This window comes from Aedes albopictus, chromosome 2 (genome assembly GCF_035046485.1).
Source record: "Aedes albopictus strain Foshan chromosome 2, AalbF5, whole genome shotgun sequence".
NCBI lineage: Eukaryota > Metazoa > Arthropoda > Insecta > Diptera > Culicidae > Aedes > Aedes albopictus.
In genome coordinates this window covers 357,234,649-357,249,942 of record NC_085137.1, presented here as the reverse complement: position 1 = coordinate 357,249,942, position 15,294 = coordinate 357,234,649, and the positions used below count along the sequence as shown (strand labels likewise).

General features: G+C 39.5%; 1 protein-coding gene and 1 long non-coding RNA gene across 2 annotated transcripts; one reads left to right on the top strand and one right to left on the bottom strand.

The window, feature by feature from the left end:
• Positions 1 to 213: 213 nt before the first annotated feature.
• LOC134286760 (uncharacterized) lies at positions 214 to 4,776 on the top strand. The gene is made up of 4 exons (XM_062848430.1): positions 214 to 2,724; positions 2,795 to 3,482; positions 4,209 to 4,446; positions 4,539 to 4,776. The coding sequence occupies exons 1-4, from the start codon at positions 214 to 216 to the stop codon at positions 4,774 to 4,776; spliced, it is 3,675 nt and encodes a 1,224-aa protein (XP_062704414.1).
• A 2,355-nt stretch (positions 4,777 to 7,131) lies between these two features.
• Positions 7,132 to 14,120, bottom strand: LOC134288320 (uncharacterized). The gene is made up of 2 exons (XR_009997900.1): positions 13,349 to 14,120; positions 7,132 to 13,268 (listed from the first exon to the last, which is right to left on the bottom strand). It is a non-coding gene; the product is annotated as an uncharacterized LOC134288320 (long non-coding RNA).
• Between the last annotated feature and the right edge of the window lie 1,174 nt (positions 14,121 to 15,294).

The following is a 15,294-nucleotide window of genomic DNA, read 5'->3' as shown; positions in this document are numbered from 1 at the left end:
CCGTGGGTGGAGGAGCACATCTCGTCATTGTCGCTGTCGCTGGCCGCTAACCTGCGGCGAATTCTCCGTCGTTCGTGCCCTGCCGTCACCGGTCGAAGGAAGGACTCCAGAAGGTTCGATAGCTCCTACAGTAAGTGCTCCAGAAGTTGAGGTTAGGACAACCACGTGCAACCGTAAGTGAACCCATCGCAGCAGGTAGGTGTCTCTATAACAATGAGTACGTCGAAAAAATCGTCCCTGCGTAAAAACACGCTTCATCTGAAAGCTTTACACCGAAAGCGTGAAAACATCCTCGGTTCGGCTCTGTTAATCCAGCGTTTCGATGAACAATACGATATTAGCCAAGCCAATCAGGTCGCGATCAGAATCGAGCGTTTAGATGGGCTGTGGGATAAGTTTGAGGATACCGAGGATAAAATTGAAGCCATAGAAGATCAGGAAGAGGGTTTCTCGGAGGCTAGGCAAGAGTTTCAAAACCTTTACTTTGATCTAAAAGCGTCGTTGGTTAGCAAACTCCCCGGCGCGGCAACTGCCAGCTCACCTTCCCCTGGTCCAAGTTCCTCACACCAACATGTGCCGCCTGTTAGCCAAGCCATGTCGGTAAAGCTTCCCGAAATCAAAATACCCGATTTCGGAGGCAAATTGGATGAATGGATCGAATTCCGCGATCTTTTCAAATCGTTAGTGCACGCCAATCCCCAAATTTCCGCGGTTCAGAAGCTGCATTACCTTCGCAGTGCCATGAAGGGCGAAGCGTCGCGGTTGATCTCGTCATTTGCTATCACTTCCGATAATTACCTCCTCGCGTGGAATACGATCTGCGATCGGTATGAAAATAAGAACTTTCTCGTCAAGCAACACATGTCCGCGATTTTGAAGATTCCCCATGTCAAAAGGGAATCATCCTCTGCCCTGGCAGAGCTGGCCGACGAATTCAATCGGCATGTAGGCATTCTTGATAAGCTTGAAGCCAGTGCTGATCATTGGAACTCGTTCTTAGTAGAGCGCCTTAGCAGTCTCTTGGACGAGAAATCGTCGATGGACTGGGAAGCCCAGTGTGACGATAATGCTGCTCCGCAGTACAAAGATTTGTTGAGCTTTATTCTGAAACGGTCACGCACACTACAGATGTGCAAACCATCCCAGAGTGCTCACCCCGCGAACGTTCAGAAACCCACTCGATCAAAACTATCATCCCATATCGCGTCCGAAAACGTTATCAAATGCCCCTGCTGCAAACAGGCTCATGCTATCTCTCAGTGTGAGTCTTTCCTGAAGCTAACGCCCAACAATCGATTGGATTTCGTCAAAAAGAATCAGCTTTGTATCAACTGCCTTCGAGGCGGACACTTAGCCAAAGACTGCCGTAGCAGCCTATGCAGAACATGTGCAAAGAGACACCATAGTTTGCTTCATCTTCCCCCGATTGCACCAGGGTCTGCTACAGTTGCGGTGGACCAAAGCTCAACGACCACGAGCTGCACAGCGGTTTGTTCAGGCGAAACAATCGTCACTCAGACAAAACCCTCGTTCTCGGTATCGGTAGCACCATCGGTGGTGCTTTCGCGTACTTCACCACAGGCAAATCCGTCGTCGGTTAGTGTATCGTCGCCGCAATCGCTCGCCGTTAATAGTCCCTCTCTCTCGTCGCCGGTATACTCGAATCGTCGGTCCGAAGCAAATGAACCACTTCCCCGTTGCCCCTCTGATAACATGATATCGTCTACTCCAACAATGAAACCTCGAGATGCTACAGTGTTCCTATCTACAGCATTGGTACGAGTACAGGACACTGATGGCATTGGTCATTTTGCGAGAGCATTACTCGATAGCGGATCTCAATCCAACTTCGTGTCGGAGTCTCTTTGTCAAAGACTAGGACTCAAACGTAACCGTATAAATCTACCTGTGAGCGGCATTGGCCAAGCAACGATTAGTGTTCGCTACAGTGTGCAAATCTCTCTTGCGTCACGGTTCGGGAAATTTGTGCGAGACATTGACTGTCTTGTGCTACCCAAATTGACTGTCAATCTACCTAGCTGCCATGTAGACATCTCGAAATGGAATATCCCTCGCAACTTACTACTTGCAGACCCAAAATTCAATATCAGTCACGGTGTCGACATGATCGTTGGAGCCGAGCTATTTTTCTCGTTGCTTGAATCCCATCAAATAGTTTTGGACGATAATTACCCAGTCTTGCAAAAAACGTTGCTCGGTTACGTGGTTTGTGGAAAATACTCAACCAACGTCCCTGAAACAGTAACCTGCCATGTTGTTACTGAACAGGATTTGAACTCCCAGTTGGAGAAAATGTGGGAAATCGAAAATCTCGACGTTGGTAAGGCACTCACACAGGTAGAACAGGATGTCGAAAACCACTTTCTCCAAACAATATCACGTGACACCACCGGTCGTTTCGTCGTACGCCTCCCCTTTCGTGAGTCCATGGACTCGTTGTTGGATGACTCCTACGATCAAGCGTTGCGGCGCTTCCTTGCAATGGAAAAGAGGTTCACTCGAGACCCAACCCTGCGTGAGGAGTACGTGAGGTTCATGGACGACTATGAACGATTAGGGCATATGGAAGTAGGTTCTCGTGTCGCGGGCCCGCAGTATTTTCTCCCCCATCATGCTGTCCACCGTCCCGATAGCAGCACGACGAAGACACGAATCGTGTTCGATGCCAGCAGCAAGGGATCTGGTGCTCTTTCCCTTAACGACGTCCTTCATACAGGTCCTACTGTCCAACCACCGTTACTAAACCCTTATCGTAAATTTCCGGCTACCGCAGTACGTCTTCACCGCGGATGCGGAAAAAATGTTCCGCCAAATATGGATCCATCCCGATGACCGTCGTTATTTGAAAATCATCTGGCGTCGAGATCCGTCTTTGCCACTGCAAGTTTATCAGCTAAACACTGTGACTTATGGGCTCGCCTGCTCACCGTATCATGCAGCACGCGTGCTCACTAAGCTGGCTGAGGAAGATGGGCAGAAATATCCTCTTGGTGCGCAAGTTGTCATTAAACGCGTCTACGTCGACGACGCGTTAGCTGGAAGTGACAATTTGGAAGATGCCAGCGAAACATGCCGCCAGCTGATGGAGTTGCTGCGTCTCGGAGGGTTTTCTTTACGGAAGTGGAGCAGCAACAACCCAGCAGTTCTGAAACACATTCCGACAGAATTGTGGGAAAACGCGTCTAAAATGGAAATCTGTCGTTCAACTGTGACCGCCCTGGGACTTCTTTGGAATCCAGTGGGTGATTATTTCGACTTTAAAATACCATCGTTCCCAGAATTGACCAAAGTGACGAAACGTATTGTAGTGTCTGAAACTGCTCAGCTTTTTGACCCTCTGGGTCTGCTCGGACCGATTGTTATAAGCGCCAGAGCTTTCGTTCAACGACTATGGGCAAAAAACATTTCGTGGGACGAAGAGCTATCGGTAGAAGAGAGTGCCTGGTGGATGAACTTTCGAAGTGAGATAGCATTACTACAGCAACTAGCTGTTCCTCGTCGAGTTCTCTCTAACTCGGATCGAAACTACGAACTGCATTGTTTTTGTGACGCGTCTGAGAGAGGTTACGGATGTTGTGTCTATGTAGTGAGTCCTAACATCGAAGGGCAAATCGTTAGCCACCTTTTGATTACGAAGTCTCGAGTTGCTCCATTACGCGGGTTGTCGATGCCACGACTTGAGTTGTGTGCAGCAGTGTTAGGTAGCCAGTTAGTGGACAAATTGCGTAGCGGGACAGACTTCACCGGATCCGTTACATTTTGGACAGACTCTACCGTGGTATTGTATTGGCTTCGTGCTCCGCCGACTAACTGGAAAGTGTTTGTGTCCAACCGAATAGCCGAGGTACAAAGACTCACAAAGGGGTTCAAATGGAGACATGTTCCTACTGAACACAACCCTGCTGACAAAATCTCTCGTGGGATCCGTCCCTCTCAGATAATTGACGATAAATTGTGGTGGTATGGGCCGCAATTTCTAACACATCCAGAATCTTGTTGGCCCGATGTGTTACCCAACTCTTCACCGATACCAAGCGCTGAAATAGAGCCTGAGAAACGACAAGTTGTTGCTTTAAACAGTGTGGAGAATGACGACTTTCTTTTCGCTAGATTTTCTGACTTGGGGAAATTGTTAAGGGTCGTTGCTTGGTGTCTGCGTTTCTACTACAACGTTAGACGTCGAGCAGAAGAACGTGTCACCTGCAAACTGACACCTGCTGAAATCGAAAGGGCTCTTAAGACGGTCGTCCAAGTTGCACAAGCAACCACCTTCTCCAGCGAATATCACCAGCTAACCGTCAACAAGCTACACCCTGATCGGAACATTGCTGTCGATTCGAAGTCTCCTCTGAAGAATCTCAATGTTTTCCTGGACGACGACGGGTTGATTCGTCTTAACAGTCGGTTGAGCAACGTAGAAGGCCCGTATGACACAAAATTCCCCCTAGTTCTTCCAGCAAAACATCGATTGAGCTGGTTGATAGCTCGGTCATTGCATCTCCGCACTGCACACGCAGGCCCATCTCTACTACTTTCAACGATGCGCCAACGCTATTGGCCAATACAAGGAAGGCAATTAGTTCGTCGAGTCGTGCGCAATTGTGTGACCTGTTTTCGCTGTTCCCCGCCGAACATGAACCAACAAATGGCACCCCTACCTTCCGTGCGGGTAACACCTGCCCGCGTGTTCTCCAAGTCGGGGCTAGATTACTGCGGGCCATTCAGTGTTCGTCCGTTATACGGGAGAGGGGCTAGCGTCAAAATGTATATCGCCGTATTCGTGTGCCTGTCGGTGAAGGCCGTTCACGTCGAAATCGTTCCCGACTTGTCGTCCGGCGCGTGCATCAACGCGATCAAACGGTTCGTTGCTCGACGTGGTCGGTTAATCGAGCTCCGGTGCGATAACGCGACAGCTTTCGTCGGGGCTGATCGTGAGATGCGTGAACTTCGTCGTCGGTACAAGCAGCAGTTCCAGACAGATGAGTGGGACAACTACTGCCTTGACTCTGGGATCTCGTTTAAATTCATCCCGGCACGATCACCACATTTTGGGGGGTTGTGGGAGGCCGGGGTAAAGTCTTTTAAACGCCACTTCCGAAGAATCTTCGGGAACTCATCGTACACGATTGATGAACTGACAACGGCAGCTGCACACATTGAAAGCATCCTCAACTCTCGGCCTCTCACCCCTCTCACGGATCATCCGGACGATCTCTCCGTGCTCACGCCTGGGCATTTTCTTATCGGAGAGCCGATGTTCTCGATACCTGAGCCCGATGCTTCTAATGCTACGATTTCTAGGCTTTCCCGTTTCCAGGAGATGCGTCGTGCGGTCCAAAACTTTTGGAAATGCTGGTCCAGAGATTATTTGTCTCTCTTACACCAGCGCTCAAAGTGGAAGAAGGCTACGAAGAACATTGAACCTGGAACGATCGTGTTGCTCAAGCAGGACAACTACCCACCATTCACATGGCCCCTAGGACGAGTGATGGAGACCTTCGCAGGACCTGATGGGTTAGTACGTGTCGTCCTAGTACGAACTTGTCGAGGACTCTACAAAAGGGCGATAACTGAGGTCAGTCCATTGCCGATCGATGAGGAAGACGTGACCGGCAATATCCAGGCCGCCGAGGGCGACCATCATCAATGAAGGTTGAACCACACCGGTTCAACGCGGCCCGGGATGTCTCGAGGACCTGCAACTACTCCGGACTTTCAACTGTCAGTTTAAATTAGTCATAATAGAAAGCTCGCACATTGTCTCTCAAATTCATTTATACAACGCAAGGAACATTGCGTTCTTTAATTTCCTCGTTTTGTACCACTAACACTAGTATATAAGTTCCGCAATTGAAAATGTATCTACTAACCATCAGTATGAATACAGCAGTCAAACCGATCGCATCGTTTTTCTAAGATCGTCCGAAATCCGAAAGGTGTCCAGTCCGCCGCGAATCTATCTCCGATGTAAGTTCGATCACGTGTTCGGTCCGCTAGTCCGCCGTCGTAGTTTTGAGAACTTCTGGTGCACCGTCGTTAATAAAGTTCGCGAGTTTGGTGCGAACAGTTGGTATAGATCATCTAAGTGTTATGAGCATAGAAAAATAAGTATTTTTGAGTCACTATTCCGAAAAATTCAGAGCCTGACTGGCAAAGTGGCATCCGTAGGCATCTAGCTGGATGTATTATCCACCATCTGAGAGTTTTCCAGAGAGGTGTTTTTTGAAAAAGTGGGAATTTTTGAAATAGTTGGTATAGAGCATCTAAATGTTATGAGCATAGAAAAATAAGTATTTTTGAGACACTATTCCGAAAAATTCAGAGCCTGCCTGGCAAAGTGACACCCGTAGGTATCTAGCTGGATGTATTATCTACCATCTGAGAGTTTTCCAGAGAGGTATTTTTTTGAAAAAGTGGAAATTTTTGAAATAGTTGGTATAGATCATCTAAGTGTTATGAGCATAGAAAAATAAGTATTTTTGAGACACTATTCAGAAAAATTCAGAGCCTGACTGGCAAAATGGCACTCATAGGCATCTAGCTGGATGTATTATCTACCATCTGAGAGTTTTCCAGAGAGGTGTTTTTTGAAAAAGTGGGAATTTTTGAAATAGTTGGTATAGAGCACATATATGTGGTGAGCATAGAAAAATAAGTATTTTTGAGACACTATTCCGAAAAAATCAGAGCCTGACTGGCAAAATGGCACCCGTAGGCATCTAGCTGGATGTATTATCTACCATCTGAGAGTTTTCCAGAGAGGTATTTTTTGAAAAAGTGGGAATTTTTGAAATAGTTGATATAGAGCATCTAAGTGTTATGAGCGAAGGAAAATAAGTATTTTTGAGACACTACTGAAAAAGATCCAAAAGAAATTTCCGATGGAAAATTGTAAGAATTGTTTCAAGAAATTCCTCCAAGAAATTTTATTGGAATTCTTTCAATGACTTCTTTAGGTCTTCTTCCAAGGTTTCCATCTACTGATACCAATAAAGATATACTTAGCGGTAACACCAGTTCCGTCCGGATTTCCTTCACGAAGCTTTTAAGATTTTTTTTAACGATTCCATCAAGCATTTGTTTCAAACGAGGAACTCCAAGAGTTATCTATTACGATTCATCTAGGAATTACTTCAAAGACTTCTTAACAAATTCCTCCAAGATTTTATTTTAGAAATTCCTTCAAGATTTGTTTTTAGAAATTTCTGCAAGGGTTCTTTTTGCAGTGCCTCAAGCGGTTTTCTTAAAGTTAAGCCCTTTCAAGTATTTATTACGAAGTATTGTTCAAGAATTTCAAAGATTTCTTCAGAAATTTTTCCAATAATTACTGTATGAAATCGTCCAAAGATTACGCAATTTTTAAAATTCCTCTTCCACAATTCGTTCATGAATCCTTTAAGAAAATCCAATAAATATTTAATCTTTTTTTTTCAAGACTTTTTTAATGCTATGTTACAAAGATTCCTTCAGGGATTTCTCAAATTTTTCCTTCAAATAATCCTACGAGGATACATTCATCTCCAAAGGATTCCTGCACAAATTTCCTTAGGGGGTCTTGAAGGAATTCCCCCAAGGCTTCCAGCAGAAATTTTTCCACTGAAATCTGTGGGATTTCTTCCGAAAATTGTTTTTTTTAATTGCATCAACGAATTTGAGAGGTAGGTTAAAAATCTCGTTCAGGAATTCCTCCGAAATTCCTGCAAAAATCCCACAAGGATCCATTCAAGAGCCATACCTGATCAAGCATGATTTCAGAAATTCATCAAAGATGTTTTCCATGAGGAACTCCTGCAACATTCTTTCGTTGAGAAGTCTCCAAAAGGATCCTTGGAGAAATTTCTTAAGGTTCATCTGAAGGATACGTTGAAGAACTTCATGACATAATCCGTGAAGGACTTTATGAAGGGATCCGAGGAGGTATTCTTGAAGGAATACTCGAAAGAATTTGTAAGGTAAAATAATCCTTGAAGGATTTTTTTAAAGATTCCTTGATACATTTTGGAAAAAAAATAATGAAGAAATTCTTGGTGGTGTTCCTGAAGGAATCAATTCAAGTCAACGCTTAGAAGAATTTCTAAAGCAATCCATGAAAAAAGTTCTGAAGTAAATCTTAGAGGAATGTTTGTAAAAGTCTTTAAAGTAACTGCTAGATAAATCGTAATACAATACATATTCCCGAAGGCAAGGTATGTAAGTATTTACTTTGCCCAAAGGAATTCTCGTAGAAACCCTTCAAGGAATACTTGAAAGAAATACTTCATAAATTTGTTGGAATACGTTGATTGTACTTTTTTTATACGATAGCAATTGACGAATTTCGCACCAACTCGTCTTCGGGGTTGGCAGCACCCCCTCAGAATGTTATGAAATTTTGTAGGTTTCAAAACTTTACCTTTTCAAGCAACTTTGCATATTTTGTTTTTTCAAAATTAACCTAGACTAACATTTAAAAAGAGTCAAAGTTTTTTAACCGTTTTTTTTTCACAAAAAAATAACTCGAATACGATAAGATGTACAAAAAGTGATGTATGGGGGACATTTAGAGAATTGTCCAAGCTTTCATGAAAAAATATTTCAAAAATTCTAAATACATTTTTACACGTTAAAAAATATATTTTTAAAATTAAAAGTCAATTTACAGAAAATGCCCACTTTTTTATGTTTTGAAATTTTTTTCCAAGAAAGTCAGTATTGTTGCCTAACTTTCCTCCATACATCACAAGATGGGCACTTTTAAGGAAAAAAAGTTTTTCTAACAAAAACTTTTTCATGTTAGTTTTTTTAGCGTGTTGCGCATTAGCCGTTTTTTTCACAAAAAATATAACTCGAATATGATAAGTTGTACAAAAAAGTGATGTATGGGGGACTTTTAGGGAATTGTCCAAGCTTTCAAGAAAACATATTTAAAAAATATAAAAAAATGTTTTACACGCTAAAAAATATCTTTTCAAAATTAAAAGTCAATTTACAGAAAAAGCCCACTTTTTTTATGTTTTGAATTTTTTTCCCAAGAAAGACAATATAGTTGCCTAACTTTCCTCCATACATCACAAGATGGGCACTTTTAAGGAAAAATTTTTTTTTCTAAAAAAAACTTTTTCATTTTGTTTTTTTTGCGTGTTGTGCATTAACTCGTACAGTAATGTATCCAGAATCCTAATGACAATCCATTAAAACTTAATGGGCTCAACTACTTTTTTAATATCTTAACGTGCTTGACATTGAAAACGTGCTTGATATTGGAAAGGGCTCAAGACAAATTTGCTTTTAGGGTTTTATATCAATGAAAACGCTTGTGTATTGATGAAATATGTACATATGTATATGTGTATTCAATTATTTTCTTTTCTACAATATATACATCCTTCTTTCATACATTCATATTGTAACGGTTTTTGAATATTAGATCTTTAGTCAATCTGAAACAAAGTAAACTTTTTTGGATTATCTTTTGAATTCGAAAACTTCTTCGCTTCAATTTTATTTTCAGAAATTGGCACAAATGAATGAAATTTTTGTGTACCAGGTATTGTTTTTACGTGACTGTATGTGTATAGTTCTTCAAGTTCATCCGTCATTTTTGCATATTGTTCATTTGAAATAAAGCAGAAATTCAATTTTGTTATATGTATATCTGACTGTTTAACTGCCCAGTCATACAGTTCTCGAGGAGTTGTGATTGTGTTTCCATAATCTCGAGCAAGACTTGCTCGTTTTGCCATTCGCTTGAGAGTACCTCCAACAGCGTCACATGGACCTTTGCCATGTGAAGTTGCGAAGAAGTGCCATTCTGCTTCCAATCCATAATTGGACCGAAAACTGCACAAACTGGCAATTTTTTTTTGTTCTTATAATGAGCTGCTGCTCCATCTGACATGAAAGTAATTTTTGAGAAATCAATCGATTGTTGATTGAAATCCAGCAGTTTTGATATAAATAACTGAACTGCTGTTGTATCGTGTGTAAGTACTTCAGATATTATTATAAAGCTCAAGTTTTCCAACTTATTTTCTTTTCTGTAGTACACTTCAAAGGGATGAATGGTAGCTTGAGAATTATTCCAATGGTAACCTTGAGCTGGATTTTGAATGATAAATGAATAATTTTCTGAAAAGTCACAAATTGTTAATACTTCACCCTGTTTAAGAGATTCTTTTTTATCCCGCAAAAATGAGGATTGTTCTTTATAAATGAAATCATGAGTTATAAGCTTATCAACTTTTTCTACAAAATACGGAACAAACTCGTCTATAGTCTTAGTAATAGTTTCCAAATTGCATCGATCAGTTGTTAGCCATTGTTGAAATAAAACCGATTCTTTATCATTCGCTTCTAATAATGATGTTAGTTCACTGGTTCTAGGCACACAATAATACAATTTCAGCAAACAGAATGCTGTTTTAAGCATTCAGATATCAAAACAAGCTGAGAAACAGGTTCTATTCCAGTTGGGATGTAACGCCAAGAAAAAGAAGGCACCCAATCAAACAAAGTTGAAATGCCCATTGAGTGTTATTAAATGGGTATAAGGATTCTTGATACATCCTGTACGAGTTAATGCGCAACACGCTAAAAAAATAACATGAAAAAGTTTTTGTTAGAAAAACTTTTTTTCCTTAAAAGTGCCCATCTTGTGATGTATGGAGGAAAGTTAGGCAACAATATTGACTTTCTTGGAAAAAAAAATTCAAAACATAAAAAAGTGGGCATTTTCTGTAAATTGACTTTTAATTTTAAAAATATATTTTTTAGCGTGTAAAAATGTATTTAGAGTTTTTTAAATATTTTTTCATGAAAGCTTGGACAATTCTCTAAAAGTCCCCCATACAACACTTTTCTATAGGTCTTGTCATTTTTGAGTTACATCGATTTTAAAAAATTATTCGAAAAAAAGTTAGGCCCTCTTCAAATGTTACTCTTGAAAATTTTCGAAAATTTAAGTATGCAAAGTTGCTTATAAAAACCTAGTCTTTATGCCCACCAAGTTTCATTCGATTCTGAGAGGGTGTTGCCAACCACTGGTCGAGTTGGCGCGAAATTCGTCAATTACGGTTTTGACTTGGCATGTGTTTAGATCATAATTTTCGTAAATGCGGCTCCTGAAATTTAGCTGCTATCTGCTGAGTCAACAACTATATTTGGTCCTGTTATCAGGATGTCAGGGACGTTTTCACAATGCTCATAAATTTTACTCTCAAATCGGTAATTAATTTCGTAAAATCCAATTTTAATCTCTAACATATTTTTCTTGTAATTTTGGGGACATCCATGTGCCCCATGATAACCACGAAGGGGCCCCCACATACCTATCAGCAGTTCTGCGAAGTGTTGAACTTATACTTATCGGAAACTTTTGCTATTTGAAGAACCTAATTCAAACTAGTGTTAGAAACCTTCCTTGATTTGGAGGCGCCCTGAATTCGCGGGGCCCGGTGCGGACCGCACCAATCGCACCCCCCCTTGCTACGCCACTGGACATAATATGTCATAATAACATAACATAATATTATGTTTTCTCTCAAGCCAAGTTTCAGCTCTTAAGTGACAGAACTAGTTAGTGGTCCGTCTTACCCGCACCCCCCCTACCTTTCTTGCCAGCCCTGAAAAACACACGGTTTACAATTCATTACTTCCCCACCATAAAGACATTCTACCTGCTGTAAACGATTGGAAACAAGTAAAAGTTGTAAAACAACTGATAATATGTTAAGTTTTTCTCTGTTAAACAGGCCTAACATACTCATTTGCTTAGGGTGTACGCTTAAAAATTAGGAATTTACATCAAAATTATCGAAAATGTAAATTGTTTCACTAAAACCCCTCAAATGCACAGGTATGCAAGATACATACAATATTCACCCTAAATCACTTAATTAATAATTGTATGAAATTTAAAAGTCTCAGTGCAATTAAAAATGTTCAATAAAGAAGCATTAGGCAGCCAATCTCTGAACATTCATCTAGAACTAGAACTCTTAAAATGCCGTGCGATTGCATATTTTGAGGCGTATTCTGTGGGTCTGGTGATATTTCATCGATTTTAACAAAAACTGCATTAATTACCAAAATAGGTGCCTGTTAATCGAAGAAATTTGATTATTTACAAGAAAATATTTATTAAATTATACTACTTCCATAATTTAACAGTATTCATGGCTAAACATTGAGATAATTGCCCTGTCCAAATTATATGTACCTGAGGGTGTCCAAAATGCAATTCTAACAGGCGATTGGAAATTGTGATTTTCTCAGCTGAAAATGCTTCCGTTAAGGTTTTTGTCACCAGGAACACAAAGCACAATCATATTATAAGCGTATTAGTAACTTTGCAAAATAATCAATTGCTTACTACGGAAGCTAGGGGACGATTTTTCCAACGTTTTCCTCAGCCTGTCAAAAATACATGAATTACTCTATTGCAGTTTTTGTTAAATAAATCGAAGAAATATCGCCAGACCACTGAATACGCCTCCAAGTATGCAATCGCACAGCATCGCCATGCAGTTCGTCAGATGAACAAAATACAGGGAATACTCAAAATAACTGGGATAGGTAAAATTTTCACTTTTCAAAAAATGTTCAGTTCGCTGTAACTTTTCGAAAAGGGCATCAAATATTCTCAAATTTTTACTGTAAGTTCATCAACTAGTTGTGTATCAGTGGTCAAAATTTGGAAAAGATTGAGCCATTCTACACGAAGTTATAAAGGTTCCAGAAAAAGGTATAATTATCCGATAGCCAACTTTGAGCTGTTATATCTCCGGATTTAATGAATCGAATGCAATGAAATTTTGATCATTTATTACTTATATAATAAGCTATCAAAAATTTTTGACTAAACTTAAAATTCTTCACACGAAAGAAAATTATTACGATTGGATTATTTTTCTAATATACCACCAATTTATCCAAAATTTCATCATCGTTTTAAAATTCGAGATAGTTATTATAGTTCATTTAAATTCCCTCTAATTGACTTCAATATGAATATGTTTTGAAAGGAAGTAACAAAATAACTGGCATTAAGTTGAAAAAGTAATGGGATGCATATGAAAAATAGATAAATTTACTAAAAAACATAGAATAAATGAAACCGCCATAACTTTTTTTCTTATTAATATTTTCAAATTAAGTAAACTGTTTTTCAAAGTTTATTATACTAGTCATAAATGTTCAAAATTTCATTGCATTCGGTTCATTGAATCCGGAGATATAACAGCTCAAAGTTGGCTATCGGATAATTATACCTTTTTCTATTGATTGATTGATTGATTGATTTGTCTTTATTAAAGAGACTTTCAGCCCTTGGCTGGTTCGTCTCTACTACCTTTTTCTAGAACCTTTATAACTTCGTGTAGAATGGCTCGATATTTTCCGAATTTTGACCACTGATACACAACTAGTTGATGAACTTACAGTAAAAATTTGAGAATATTTGATGCTTTTTTCGAAAAGTTACAGCGAGTTGAACATTTTTTGAAAAGTGAAAATTTTACCTATCCCAGTTATTTTGAGTATCCCCTGTATATTGACAGTAGATAACTTACCCAAGTAACAATCAGCATGCCTTGAAGGTTTATTCATGTTTTATCCTGGTTTTATACGAGCATGTCAAAAAGCTCGTTGTTCTAAATTAGTTTTATGTAATAGTTTTTTACTTTGAACCTTTGGCGTTCCATAAAACTATCATATAAATTCTGCTATAAACTTCTTCAGTTAAAGACTTGCAAGTAGACATGAATTGGTTTTATCACTTATTATATATAATTCCAATAAAACTTACATTTGCGGTTGTCGTCGGAGAGATTTTTTTTTTGTAAACAAATACACAAAACTGTGAGGCAATGCATACAACCAACAAAAGATTTCGTGGCCGTAACATAAACCAAAAAAATGCTGTGATAAAACCGCTAGTTCTATCATGAGCTCAGTTATGACTACCTCAGGATTAGCCATATTGGAGAAATCATCAGGAACACAGAGTTTTATCAGAAAAATATGTCGCCTAGCCGGGATAATTCATGTAAATACAAGAAAATTATTACTCAATTTTATGATTTCACGTACAGCCTAAATCAAATTAAACCATACAACACGTTTCCGTCATTTTATTTTGTCAGAAAAATTACATAATCCCAAGTAACAATCAGCATGCCTTGAAGGTTTATTCATGTTTTATCCCGGTTTTATACGAGCATGTGAAAAAGCTAGCTGTTCTAAATTAGTTTTATGTGGTAGTTTTTTACTTTGAACCTTTGGCGTTCCATAAAACTATCATGTAACTTCTGCTATAAACATCGTCATTTAAAGACTTGCAAGTGGTCATGAATTGGTTTTGTTACTAATTATATGCCATTTCGATAAAACTTGCATTTGCGGTTGTTGTCGGAGAGATTTTTTTTGTAAACGAATACACAAAACTGTGAGGCAATGCATAAAACCAACAAAAGATTTCGTGGCCGTAACATGAACCAAAAAAATGCTGTGATAAAACCGCTAGTTCTATCATGAGCTAAGTTATGACCACCTCAGGAGGGTTTGCCCTATTGGAGGAATCATCAGGAACACAGAGTTTTATCAGAAAAATATGTCGCCTAGTCGGGATAATTTATGTAAATACAGAAAAATCATTACTCAACTTTATGATTTCACGTACAGCTTAAGATCAAATTAAACCATACAACCCGTTTCTGTCATTTTATTTTGTCAGAAAAATTACATAATGTCTTTAAAACTCCGCTGTGTTGAAAAACCTATTTTTCACCCAATTCCACCGAGTAAATAAAATGCATTTAACTTCCAAATTATGCATAGTTTGTGTGGCGCACTTAGTTTTTGTCATTATCACAGTCACATTCACCACAAATTTTCCGTGGCATGTCTCCTGACACGTATTAAATAGGAAAACAAATCTGAATTCCATATCTGCATCTTTCCAATTGATGGCTGGATAAACAATCAAGCATAATTTATTCAGACGATCGAACATTGAGAGTGAAAAATAATCAAAACAATTATTTGACAAGTCAGAAGATGGTTTTATTTAGAAGGTTGATACAACTATGATACAACCCGAAATCCTAAGCCGGTTTACATACGAAGTCCTGTAGACCCCAATAAGACTGGGCCAACTAGCTAGAACGTGGGCTTATTGAGGCGTACAAGAACTCGAGAACATTTTCAAGTCGGCATCAATGGTTTTATGTATAGGGTTTTTGAATCGCTAAAAAACTTTAATAAAATTAAAATTGTTACTTGGGAATGTCTTTTAAA

What these genes read in the sequence shown, in the direction of transcription:
- LOC134286760 (XM_062848430.1), top strand. Translation starts at nt 214, where the DNA reads ATGAGTACGTCGAAAAAATCGTCCCTGCGTAAAAACACGCTTCATCTG. An exon ending in GTGCTCTTTCCCTTAACGAC is followed by an intron (nt 2,725 to 2,794) that starts GTCCTTCATACA and finishes CGGCTACCGCAG; the next exon opens with TACGTCTTCACCGCGGATGC. An exon ending in CTGGTGGATGAACTTTCGAA is followed by an intron (nt 3,483 to 4,208) that starts GTGAGATAGCAT and finishes GACGTCGAGCAG; the next exon opens with AAGAACGTGTCACCTGCAAA.